The 13,278-nt window shown below is 39.6% G+C and overlaps 2 protein-coding genes across 7 annotated transcripts in view; both read left to right on the plus strand.

The window, feature by feature from the left end:
- The first annotated feature begins 2,515 nt into the window (after positions 1-2,515).
- MED21 (mediator complex subunit 21) lies at positions 2,516-9,768 on the plus strand. Of its 2 annotated transcripts, none has more exons than XM_063711521.1 (4): positions 2,516-2,616; positions 6,433-6,547; positions 7,349-7,464; positions 8,300-9,768. In XM_063711521.1, the coding sequence occupies exons 1-4, from the start codon at positions 2,575-2,577 to the stop codon at positions 8,474-8,476; spliced, it is 450 nt and encodes a 149-aa protein (XP_063567591.1). In that variant the 5' UTR covers positions 2,516-2,574; the 3' UTR covers positions 8,477-9,768.
- Positions 9,769-10,676: 908 nt separating this feature from the next.
- LOC100440134 (liprin-beta-1) overlaps positions 10,677-13,278 on the plus strand; it is a 155,337-nt gene continuing 152,735 nt past the window's right edge. For all 5 annotated transcript variants that reach the window (XM_063711720.1, XM_054527017.2, XM_054527020.2 and 2 more), the window contains exon 1: positions 10,677-10,830. The gene's annotated coding sequence lies outside the window, so the exon portion shown is untranslated. The remainder of the gene's footprint in view (positions 10,831-13,278) is intronic.

Here is a 13,278-nt window from a genome sequence, read left to right on the forward strand (position 1 = left end):
GCTAAAGGTGTTTTTCTGAAAAAATAGTTGCTACAGTCATAAAAACCAAAGCATTTACAAGATTGACTGAGTGGCTCACTGCTGAAGCTGTGAAGGGTATGCGAGGGTTCACTATACTCTCTACTTTTCTATATCTTTGAAAATTTTAATAATATAAAGTTTCAAAGAAAGTACTCACCAAAATTGTGTGTTTAAAATATGAGATCTGTAATACTGGGTTTCTGCTCCTAAAACCATATAATCCAGTTGGCGATGCAAGAGAAGCAAATGAAAAAGCATATAAGAAAGTGTCCAAATCATGAAAGGAAGAAAGGAGAGGTCCCTATGGACTCTAGCAATTCATAAAATTTATATGAGAAGTGTAAAACTTAAAAAGGTAGGGTAAGGATTAAATAGCAGGAAGGAAATTGCTTTGGGAAAGGTAAAGAATGAGGAAAGAGCTAGACCAGTGGTTCTCAATTGGGGGCAGTTTTGCCCCCCAGCGACATTTGGGACTATCTGGGGATACTTTATGTTGGCATAAATGGATTGGGGGGATGCTACTGGCATCTCAGGGGTAGGGGACAGGGATGCTCTAAACATCCTACAATGCACAGGTCAGCATCCCACAACAAAGAATAATCTAGCCTGAAAAGTCAAGAGTGCAGCCATTGAGAAATCCTGAGCTAGATGCACAGACTATATTTGGCAAGTGGGTTACTCTTGAAGCCTACAGCTTCAAGAGCTTCCTAAACCCCTTTTCAAATGTAGGCTAAGTTGAGAGTCTGGTCTGGGGAAAGGGTCCACAGCTTTTATCTGATTCTTAAAAAGATCCGTGGCCGAAAGAGGCTGAAGAACCAGGAAAACCAAGGGGTCAGGGACCTTGGCTGAAACAGATTATTTCAGTCAGAAAATTATCAGGAGGTGAGGCTGGGTCTGTTTGCTGGAGCCAGATTATAGTAAATCTTGAAAACTGGGCAGAGATAGTTGGACATCAACCTGAGGTCTCTGTGGAGGTACGGAAGACCTATTAGGAAGATAATGGCAGGACAAAAACTGTGTCACAATATGAATGTCTTGAAATGGCTTCTCTACTTCAAGTGCCCAAGTTCCTTTCAATCAGGCTGCAAAACTTAATATTCTTATGGAGTGGACTAAACTTTATCCAATCAGTCACCAATCCATATTATTTTTTTTTTCTCAAAAATATATTTTAGTCTTTCTTTCCTCGCTTATCAGGGTCAACACCCGATTCTAGGCCCAGCTCATCTTAATCTTGGACAACTGCAAAACCTTCCTCAGTGAGTCCTTGGCTTATTCATCTTTGCAAACTGAGCACTGGATATACTTCCTGGCATGTGGCAGGCATTCAGTAAGGTACACTCTCAAGTGAGGGTGGGAGGAGAAGGTTGTAGATTCTCCCCAAGTTACAGTGAAAACAAATTATAGAGTGATTTCTCATTAGTCCCATTATGGGAAGCATGCCTCATCCACGTTCTTAATGAGGCTCCAGTAAGTCTGTAGACTGTTTGGGGATGAGGGTGGGGCATGGGTGTGAAGCAGAAGTGGTGCTTCCCAGTAAGTGTTGGGATAAATCCAACAACCTGAGTTCCACAGGGACTGTGTCTTCCACCTTCCCCGCAGCCACAGGAAGGTAATCACGGGTAATCAGCCTGAGAAAGAGGATATGCGAGTTTGTTTGAAGTCTACAAACCTGTTATTTGCCGATTCCAAACTCGTTTCTTACCAGACTGTCCTCAGGCTAAATTTCCTTAAATACCAAGTTTCGATTATCACTCTTCACACTTAAACTCTCAATAAGTCCCAACTCTAAATCTAAATTGTGCAGCTAATTTTTCTTGGCCGAGCACGGTGGCTCACGCCTGTTGTAATCCCAGCACTTTGGGAGGCCGAGGCGGGCGGATCACGAGGTCAGGAGATCGAGACCATCCTGGCTGACATGGTGAAACCCCGTCTCTACTAAAAATACAAAAAAAAAAAAAAAAAAAAAAAAAAAAATAGCCGGGCGTGGTGCGGGCGCCTGTAGTCCCAGCTACTCCGGAGGCTGAGGCAGGAGAATGGCGTGAACCCGGGAGGCGGAGCTGGCAGTGAGCCGAGATCGCACCACTGCACTCCAGCCTGGGCGACAGAGCGAGACTCCGTCTTAAATAAATAAATAAATAAATAAATAAATAAATAAATAAATAAATCTACTCTTCAATTTGGTCAATAAATAAACACGAGAGGGTAGGAGAAATCACTAAAAAAAAAAAAAATCCCTGCAGAATCCAACAATCTCTGAAGCCTTTAACACCTAACAACCCCAAGGGGAGTATTTCAGCTCTTGGACTGTATTTCAAAGCGATTGGACCCCAGATCATTTCCCCAGTTACTCAAAATATCTAGCCTCTCCTCAGGTGTAGCCCGCTCTAGAAAGGCCGCCTCGGGAGTACCACCCACTTCTGACGGGGCGGGGAGTTCTCTCCGACCCCACCCCTCCCAAGGACGCAGCCCTGTGATTGGCCATGACGCGTGCCAGAGCTGCCCAGTCGCGGAAGAGCAGCTGTTTTGGCGTCCGTTTGCTGCGGGAGAAACATGGCGGATCGGCTCACGCAGCTTCAAGACGCTGTGAATTCGGTGAGGAATTTCATTCGATTAGCCTCTGTCTTTCTCTTTCCTGAGGTAAAGCAAGGGAGGAAAGGGGCCCAAGAGGCAAAACTTGGAAGTGAGGAGCGGACTGAGAGACAGGGCTTCGGCATAAAGCGCTCTCTCGGGGGGCGCCACCGCGAACTCGGAGGTTTGAGGCCGGCTGCCGGGCTGTGCTTGAAGGTGCGGGAGGGAGCAGCCTCTTTCGCTTGAGGAGACCGGGAAGATCGTTCTTGTCCGGGTGAGGCCGCCAGGACCTGTGGGCTGCGCGGTCCTGTCGTGTTCCCTGAGGACAGTTTTATTTTCTTGTCAGTGGTAGTTACGGGATCTCTTTCTTTTGGGGGTTGGGAGGAGAAGCAGGAGCTTTTTTCTTTCCTCATCAATTTTAATCCACCAAGGGAGATCTCATGCTCTGGATGACTGGGTTTTTGTAATGAAATGTCAGCCGAGAGTATTCCTTCACCAGCGCTTTCAGGTTGGTGCGGGAGCGATGCTGAGGTGAGGTGAGAGATTTTTTTTCATCTTAGCTCGTTCCTTTGGGCCCAGAGTCTCCTTCCATCTCTTGTCTCTTGGCCATCCCTCAGAATACATCAGTTTGGGGACATCTTTATGATAGGAAATCTAATTCTCGTATGTCTTTCCGTTTATTTGAGTCTTTTTTCTTTTCTTTTCTTTTTTTTTCTTTTTTTTTTTTTTACTTTGGAGACAGTGTCTTTCGCCCAGGCTGGAGTGCAGTGGCGCGATCTCTGCTCACTGCACCCTCCGCCTCCCGGATTCAAGCGATTCTCCTGTCTCAGCCAAACAAGTAGCTGGGATTACAGGCGCCCTCCACCACGCCCGGCCAATTTTTGTATTTTTAGTAGAGACGGGGTTTCACCATGTTGCCCAGGCTGGTCTCAAACTCCCGGCCTCAAGCGATCCTCCCGCCTCGGCCTCCCATAGTGCTGGGATTACAGGTGTGAGCCACCGTGCCGGGCCTACAAGTCCTTTTTAATGTCTCCCCCAAATTCTACTCTCTATTAAAGGCCAAGTCTTTTAAGTAGCACCCCAGCTTTGTTCCTTTTGGTTATTTTTCTTCCACACTATGCGTGAGTGGAAAGTAGAAGCAAAGCCAGAGGATGCGCAGACAGTCGTTGGTCCCTAATGAAGGAGTTATGTTCTGAGAAATGCATGGTTTTGGCGATAACTTTTTTTTTTGTTTTAATAAGTAGAAGTACAATGTAAAATAACGATAAAACAGTAAATACATAAACCAGTAACAAAGTCATTTAGTATCATTATCGAGTGTCGTGGACTGTACATAATTGTATGTGCTATGCTTTCTTGCACTGGCATTGCGGTAGGTTGATTTACAGCAGCATCACCACAAGCACTAAGGAACGCATTGCGCTACAGCGTTAGGACTGCTACGATGTCACCAGGCAATAAGAATTTTTCAGCTTCGTTATAACCATAGGGGACTGACATAATATGTGCATCCCGTTGACCAAGACGTCAATGGGTATTCCCATGCGGCAATGGGTGTACTTATTACCATTACGAGTTACATTGTTTTCTGTTAAATAGTTTTCCATTGATAGTTATGTTTCTCATTGTCTGATTGTGATTTAATGTCCTAGATAAGGGGCTAGAGAGAAAACATGCTGATAGGAAAACCTAAGTACCCGGTTTCCTTGCCAGTTTTTTTTTTTCCTCACTGTAAGCTAATGACTTGGCATCTTTCTTAATACATCAGGCTTTGTACACTTGAAGAGTGTGAATCTACTTGTGATAAAACTGATCTACCTTGGGTGAATAACACTAGTTTTTAAGCTGAGAGGACCAGCCTGTAAGTGTTGAATTCACCAAGATAAATTCTACCCTGCAGGGACTTGGCTGGGCTGCCAGCCAGCCTTCCTCAGGGAACTACTCCTTTCAGGTTTTACAAAATCAAATTGTAATGATGCTGCTGGATAGAAATCTTATTTTAGGGAAAATTTCGCATATTCATACATGTCTTGTAACTAGAAGGATAATAAGGACAGAGTGAATATGGCCTTAACTCCAGGTTAGGCATAATGATAATTGGATTTTGGAGAAAAGCCTTTAGGATAACTGGTATGAGTGCCTACTGTGTATAAGCACCATCATGTTTACAAAGAGATACTCCTAAAGGAGGTTAAAAAATGTCATATACTCAGGAGACATTTAAGTGATGGAAAAACAGTATGTGGTTAGGGAGTTATAATGAACTGAGTATTTTCAGCTTCAGGTTCTGATGTAAATTGGAATATGGAGTGATGTGAACCAAAATAGGGGGAATCTTAGCATTTATCCTAATCAGAATTATTTGTATAACTTTTAACATTTGTTCTACCCTCTGAAAACCGTGAGTGCAGAAGCTATGTCACATGCACTATGTCTCTATAGTGTTTATATGCAGTACTTTAGTTATTTTCCATAAATTGTTGTGGACTAAATGGATCTTAAAAGCTTTTGAAGGATGGAAGAGATAGACACTGTGTTGAATATGTTTTTGTGTGTGTTTCCTCTATTACAACAATGCTGTAATAGGAGAATGTATCCAATTTAAAAATGAAAAATGCTACTTGGGTTAATAGAGCTAGGATTAGGATCTAGGTTTGTATAGCATCTGAGCACTTATTGCTCCATTACAATTAGCAAAACCTGGGCAAAGCCATTTAGTCATAAGTGACTTTATGACTAGTTAGGTAAATATGAAGGAGTAGTGGAAAACGAGTCAGTAGAGTTGACTTAGATTATTGAAAGCTTCAAAACAGCCTGAGTTGGAGATTTATCTTGAAGACAGTGGTGGAGTAAGCTCAAATGTTTTGATCAGGGTAAAATAAGTAACCTGGTGAACTGGAAAACAACGAGAAGACTATTGTAATAATTCTGGTGTGAGATAATTGGTTGAACTATGCAACAATAATGATAGAAGGAAAAGAGGAAGATTTGTAGTATTAGGAGAATTTGAAGATCAAAGGAAAATAAGAATCTGAAATTAGATTGGTTGACTAGGAGACTTTTAATACAAATTAAATATTAAAAAGAGGAAACAGTTGCCTTTGAGTTCTGTCATTGAAACAATGGCAGAGAAACCCAATGGAAATGCTTATTAGAAATAGGAGGTTTGAGAGGTCAAGACTAGGTGAGAGAAATTGGTAGGGAGGATAGGTGTATTTAATTTGGAGATGGTAAGGAATTGCTATTCTCAATTTTCAAGAGTACTTAAGGAGTGCTTTTAGAGTACAAGAGTTTAAAAATTGAGTCTTGAACAAATACATTTCTGCTTACTTAAAGTGCTTTTCTGAGCAGCCTTTTCCTCACTATTTCTTTACACTTGTAACTACTCCAGTCTCAGAAAAGGAATCATATACTTTGTGCATGAGAAATAAATTTTTATTAAACATGGTGCCATAGATATTTACAAGTCAAATTTGCTCTTTTCCATCACTATCCCCAAAAAGTCTTTACTTGTGGCTTACGATAAGTATTGGCCAATGTTCTCTTATCATTTTACTATCACAAGAAAAGAAAGATTATTTTGTATTTCAACTGTTTCAACTAGATTTATATCAAATTTAACTTTACCTAGATTGATACCAAACTTGGTTTCTTTGCAGAATTAAAACGTTTAATCAACATTAATAATAACTGGCTTATTTTATCAACAGTCACTCCTTTCTGTTTTATTCCCTTGCTCAGAGATTATCATTACAGAAACTTATTGTTGTTGCCATTACCAATAAAGTCCTTAAAACTGATAAGTCCTTTCTAACCTTGATATGTTTTCTTTGGCCTAAGCTTGCAGATCAGTTTTGTAATGCCATTGGAGTATTGCAGCAATGTGGTCCTCCTGCCTCTTTCAGTAATATTCAGACAGCAATTAACAAAGACCAGCCAGCTAACTCTACAGAAGGTAAACAGGTTTTCTTAGCTTCTCTTAGTTTGACTCTCACATTTTTTGTAATCCTTTAAAATTAGATTTCTTGAGAAATTCAGCTTATTTTATTTCTAAAAATATTGTTGTTTGAGGATATTACAAGTTTTGTTTGTTGTAAAAAATTTACAGTCAATTTACCTAACATAATTCTGGTTCATGTCAGATAATAGATTGTTACTCCTTTAGAGGAGAATTTGTATTAATTTAGCTGAGTGAGGGACCTTCACAAGGAAGGCATCCCATTTATAAATTTCTTTATTCAAGTGACCACTATATTGTCATAATAAATGAAATATACATTATGCTGAATTCCCAATTTGAGCTAAATGTGTAACAGGATTGGTGTATATTTTAATCATTAGAATCTTCTTTTTTTTTTTTTTTTTTTTTTTTGAGATGGAGTCTTGCTCTGTCGCCTAGGCTGGAGTGCAGTGATGCGATCTTGTCTCACTGCAACTTTTGCCTCCCGGGTTCAAGGGATTCTCCTGCCTCAGCCTCCTGAGTAGCTGGGATTACAGGCGCATGCCACCACATCTGGCTAATTTTTGTATTTTTAGTAGAGATGGGGTTTCACCATGTTGGTCAGGCTGGCCTCAAACTCCTGACCTCATGATCCGCCTGCCTTGGCCTCCCAAAGTGCTGGGATTACAGGCGTGAGCCACCACGCCTGGCCGAATCATTAGAATCTTAAGGCAGAAAAAGCTATATGAAGTTTCTGGTTTCATTAACTTAAAATTCGTTTCCGAAAACTTGAGGTTTTCTAATATCCTAATCTAGCAGTATCTTCTCTAGAGTACGCCCAGCTTTTTGCAGCACTGATTGCACGAACAGCAAAAGACATTGATGTTTTGATAGATTCCTTACCCAGTGAAGAATCTACAGCTGCTTTACAGGTAAGCCTCTATTCCTTTGAGAATTTTACCAGTAATAGAGAATTTTGAATTAAAGAGGTAGATTTCATACCTTTTGTCTGTGTCCATTTGTGCTGCTATAACAACATACCTGAGACAGTAATTTATAAAGAACAGAAATTTATTTTCTCACAGTTCTGGAGTCTGGGAAGTCCAAGATCAAGGCATTTATTACTCACTGTGCATGAGTAATGAATTTTTATTAGACATGGTGCCATGTTTAGGGCCATGTTGAGGGCCTTCTTCCTGTTTCCTCACATGGCTGAAGGCAGAAGGGCAAAAGAGCAAGAGCTCCCTCTTCAACCTCAAGCCATATTTTAAGGGTACTAATTCCATCTATGAGAGCTCTGCCTTCATGACTTAATATCCTCTTAAAGGCCCCTTCCCTCTTAATACCATCACATTGGGGATTAGATTTTAATGTATGAATTTTGGAGGGGACGCATTCAAATCATAGCAGCTTTTGTTTTATTCAAATTTCCATTATAAGGAAACCTCTTATTTTCCTCAATTTTGTCTCTTTTCCTAGTGAAGAATGAGAGGAGGGTGGCATTCTACATGTGGAGTAGAATAATGGTGTCTAAACATAGTGTGTAAGGGAGTCACTTACAGATATCTAGAGATCTCTAGTTGAAAAGTCATTCTTTTTAATAATTCACATGGGGAAAATTCTTAAAAGTTATCTGATTTTTAGAATTTCTTTACTGAAAAATATATCACAATGATTGCAAAGTCATCCAGATTTAAAAATAAGTACATCTGCGACAGCTTCTCTCCTTCTAAACTCTAAAGATTTTAAAATTTGTGTCTTATAAAGGCTGCTAGCTTGTATAAGCTAGAAGAAGAAAACCATGAAGCTGCTACATGTCTGGAGGATGTTGTTTATCGAGGAGACATGCTTCTGGAAAAGATACAAAGTGCACTTGCTGATATTGCACAGTCACAGCTGAAGACAAGAAGTGGTACCCATAGCCAGTCTCTTCCAGACTCATAGCACCAGTGGATACCATGTGGCTGAGAAAAGAACTATTTGAGTGCCATTAAGAATTCTGCATCAGACTTAGATACAAGCCTTACCAACAATTACAGAAACATTAAACACTATGACACATTACCTTTTTAGCTATTTTTAATAGTCTTCTATTTTCACTCTTGATAAATAAGCTTATAAAATCATGATTGAACCAGCTTTAAACTATCATACCATCATTTTTTAACTGAGTGAAATTATTAAGGCATATAATGCATTAATGAACATAATATAAGGAAACATATGTAAAATTCTGTTATGACATAATTTATGTCTCCATTTTGTTGTATTGGCCAGTACTTTTACAAATCAAAACATCTCTCAAGCCAGAGGAGAAGACAGTAAGAACAGACATAAGGGACATTTTAGTTTAGGCTAGTGTCCTGCCTCTTAGAGGTGGCATTGTGTAAATCTGAGCTTTGAGCAAAAAGTTTTGGAAATTGTGTTGCTTTTAAGAAATAGTGTGGCTGGATAAGAAAGTCACATTTATGCAAATGTTTCTTCTGCTACAACCTCATACCTGTTCTAGTTCATCTCCACGTTTATTTTACCAAGAAATCCTCTGTCAAGAGAATTTCCTTGCTGTTGTGAAAGAATTTTTCTACATCCTGAACTATTTTTCCTATTTCTTTTCACCTTGCTTTTTTTCATCCTTAATTTGCTTGTCATCACAATGAAGTATGTTTTTTTTGAATCATCAATTCTTTCTCATTTTCCATTTATCTGAAGGTTCTTTTGCCCTTATTAACCTCTCAACTTTTATTGCTGTATTCTAGTCAGACCAGAACATACTTCCACTACATCAGTTACTGGGCATCATTTCACGTCAGTTTATTATTGCCAAATAATAATTTGTGTCAGCATTTTCAACTATGGTTACTCATCCAACCCTTGGATCTCTTTGAGTCTACTGATTATCTCCACTGGAAAGGTGGAATTGAAATGTGGTCCACATTTTAACTGGCCATCTCCTGGGGCTGTATTTTTCAGAATATCCTGAGCTACATTTGCTGCAATCTGTTGCTATTCAGAGTTTAAGTTTCAGGAGAAAACAGGAACAATAGAACACTCTGCCTGTTATTTTTGTTGTAATCAAACTTTTCCACAGTTCTTGAAAAGTACTATGTTTCAAATTTCGGGAACACCAGCATTAGCTGTAAAAGTTGCAGCAATTTATTGGCTAGTCATAGAAAATTTTTGAACTTTTAACTGTGTATTTTAATTGATGTTTATTAAAAACACTTTGCTATCACAGATATTTGGCATAAATCTGTACTCTTCATTATAGTTTTGCGGGGAGAGAAGATTCAATCAGAAAACTTTTTCAAAGTACCTAAGTATTATAAAGGAGTCAAAAAGGTACAAATAGAAAAGGTCAAGACATTTTTCAAATGAGGGAAAACTAACAGGATTTATCACTAGTAAACCTGCTCTAAAAGAATTGTCAAGGGAAGCTTTTTAAAAAGAAGGGAAGTTATAGCAGAAGGAAACTTAGAATGGCAGGAATAAAGAAGGCATAATGTATAGGGTAAATATAATAGACTTGAGGTTTTAAAAATTACATTTGTTATTTGAAAGAAAAAAATTAACATTGTTTTATGTGATTCTCTGTAGATGATATACAGGTTTTTTTTTGTTCTTGTTTCTGTTTTTTTACGGTGAAGTCTCTGTCACCCAAGCTGAAGTGCAGTTCTGTGATCGTGGCTCACTGCAGCTTCAACCTGGGTTCAGGTGATCATCCCACTTCAGCCTCTTCAGTAACTGGGACTACAGGCATGTACTACCACGTCCAGCTAATTTTTTTTTTTTTTTTTTAGAGATGGGGGTCTCACTCTGTTGCCCAGGCTAATGCCAAACTGCTGACCTCAAGATATTGATACTATACAGTAGACTGTAAGAAATTAAGTATTTGTATCATCCCTAGAGCAACACAGATTTTTCCCTAAAAAACTACAGATTATTTTCAAAAGCATTAATAAATTAAGGTGGAATACTAAAAAAGATTCAGGTAACCCAGGAACGAGAAATAGAATAAAACAATAGTAAACCTAAATTTTATTTTATTTCATTAATACAGCAATAATTAAATGTCAATGATCTAAGCTGATTTAAATCTAAAAACTGGATAAGAAGCTGTGGCTTGTAATTAAAAATAGACCTTTATTCACTAGACCTACAGTTTGCTTTTTTCAAATGTTAAGAAAAGTTTAATATCCTGCTTCTCTATTTCAGTTCTAGGGGCACCACCATCAGTTAACCCTAAAGATTTCTGTGGGTGAAACCATTTTGATTACCATCTTGCTCTGCTGCCAGTTATGGTAACCAAACTCTCTTTTGTTTCTGGATGCTAAATCTTTCCACTTGTGCCTTAACTACATCCTAACTCCTGTCATCTCCATTGAATTTAAGGGCCAATTTCTTTTTTTGAGATGGAGTTTCACTCTTGTCCAGGCTGGAGTGCAATGGCACGATCTTGGCTCACTGTAACCTCCGCTTCTCAGGTTCAAGTGATTCTCCTGCCTCAGCCTCCCAAAGAGCTGGGATTACAGGCATGCACCACCATGCCTGGCTAATTTTGTATTTTTAGTAGAGACAGGGTTTCTCCATGTTGGTTAGGCTGGTCTGGAACTCCCAACCTCAGGTGATCCACCCGCCTCAGCCTCCCAAAGTGCTGGGATTACAGGCATGAGCCACTGCGCACGGCCAGGAGCCAATTTCAATGGGAGTATCCTTTACTATCATTCCTGACCTGTGATAATAGCCATTAGGGCCTTTCAAGAATAGTACCCCCTGCCAATGATTTTTTTTTTAAAGCCTTAATGAAGAGAGTGTCCTCTGGATCCTTCCAGAGAAGATGGGATGTGAGTAAGTTATGTATAATAATTTTACCCCAAAATTTCTATGTCCTTGATACCATTCCCTGTATACCAAGGAAGGATATTCTGGCATTTCACTTTGATTTAATGTAAGTAAACCCTGTGTCTAGGCATTAGTTAACCAAGTGACTACAAGTGATAAGTAACTTTTACCATAGACTGTCAATTACCTTGGCAATGGAAACATTATTGCCTTTTAATCCAGTCAGATCAGAGAACAAATTCCAGATTTCCATCCTTAAAATTCTGTGTCTCTGCTACCACTTCTGGTAGCAAAACATGTCAGTGTGAGGTAGAGTCAATGGAATGTAGCCATGAAAAAAAAATGCTACTACGAACATTACAGGAATAAGGAATTTGATCGAGGAATTAGCATTTACACAAAATATGGGAGGAGTTAGGGAAGTGAAAGAATGAAAGGAGAAAGAGGATTAAAAAAAAATCACTAACCACATCACCCTAAAGCCCTTATTGTTAAACGAAGTTATTGTAGTGCCAGTTAAGTCCAGGTCAGCCAAGGCATGCATACCCCTTAGCCCCACTTGGAAAGCTGTGTGGATATGAGTGTTGGATTAGGGGGTTCTCAAAGCCAAAATGGATTTATCAGCAATGACCTTACTGCCTGGTACCCAGCTTTGAGAGGACCAAAAACGACAGATGTGTCTTGCATTCCCTGGTCCCTCTTTCTTCTTTTACCCCTATCTAAGTTGTTTAAAGGAGAAAAATCCTTAGGTTGAAGCCATATTCTCTCTATTCTTGAAGGACCACAGACTCTACACCCCTGTTGAAATTATCTGGAAGCCTATGGGAAAGGAGGAATGAAAAGCTTCTTGATGTCTTTGAATACAGGTGCCTAAGTTACTATCATAACTGGTCCAGTAAGGAGAAGGGGCACCTGAATTCAACTTGGGGGCTGGGCAAGGCAATCAGTGAGGTGGGGAGATAAATATAACTTGATAGCTAAGACCCTTCAGGTTGGCTTGATGATGCATTGTGATCATGGCTTCTCCTTCAGATATGTTGCTGGAATAGATATCCTTATACTTGTAATTCCCCTATACACAAATGCCAGCAAGAATAGTCCCATTGAGGACATGCTAAATGTAGAGAGGTAGTAGTATGATGTGTAAAACACTCCCCAACTTGTCTCCCTGTCTCCTGCTTATGTGGTACTTGGCCACTGACTACAGTATTAACCTTTACTTGAGCCCTGTGCTTCTGGAAAATAGTGACAGTTAAGAAATCCCTCCTTCTTGTTACATTTCAGGAAATGGCTTATTGCAAAGAACCACTAGAACTGTGAGTAACACCTTCATTTACCTATGATAAAGCCAGACTCAGACTCTCCAAATCCCATTCTTTGCCTCAAAATAATTAGTTGAACTGTTTGTCCCTATAGACTAATCTGTACAAAATGCCCTTTAACTTGACCCAGTTTAATGCTTCTCCCTTCCCCGTAAGCCACTGGACTTTGATCTACCCTCAGCCTGAGCCAGCACTGGACTGTGGAATAGTCTCTCCTTAACTGTCCCTCCTGAAAATTGACTACCCACCAAGGACATTCCCTACTCAACTGTCCCATTAACGTCACCTGCTCCTCTCCTCCACATTAGTTTTTTTTCTAGCCTGTTTATTCCTCCCTGTAAGAGAGAAAGAGAAAAGCCTGTTTCTATCTGATCTTTGAGATGCTTGCAGATCTTACCTTTGAAGCATTCTCCTTATTGCAATAGTCTCCCTGACCCTATTGCAATAGTTCCTCTCTCCCTGTTTGTATTCATCCATTCGGGCTGCTATATATAGCAAAATACCATAAGCTGATAGCTTATAGACAATATAAATTTACTTCCCACAGTTCTGAATCCCGGGAAGTCAAAGATCAAAGTGCTGGTA

Source organism: Pongo abelii, chromosome 10 (genome assembly GCF_028885655.2).
Source record: "Pongo abelii isolate AG06213 chromosome 10, NHGRI_mPonAbe1-v2.0_pri, whole genome shotgun sequence".
NCBI classification, from domain to species: Eukaryota; Metazoa; Chordata; class Mammalia; order Primates; family Hominidae; genus Pongo; species Pongo abelii.

Bases quoted from the DNA above. Each gene is read 5' to 3' on its own strand.
- MED21 (XM_063711521.1), top strand. From the start codon at position 2,575: ATGGCGGATCGGCTCACGCAGCTTCAAGACGCTGTGAATTCG. The intron at 2,617-6,432 runs GTGAGGAATTTC...CTTTGGCCTAAG, and splicing joins TTCAAGACGCTGTGAATTCG to CTTGCAGATCAGTTTTGTAA. The intron at 7,465-8,299 runs GTAAGCCTCTAT...TGTCTTATAAAG, and splicing joins AATCTACAGCTGCTTTACAG to GCTGCTAGCTTGTATAAGCT.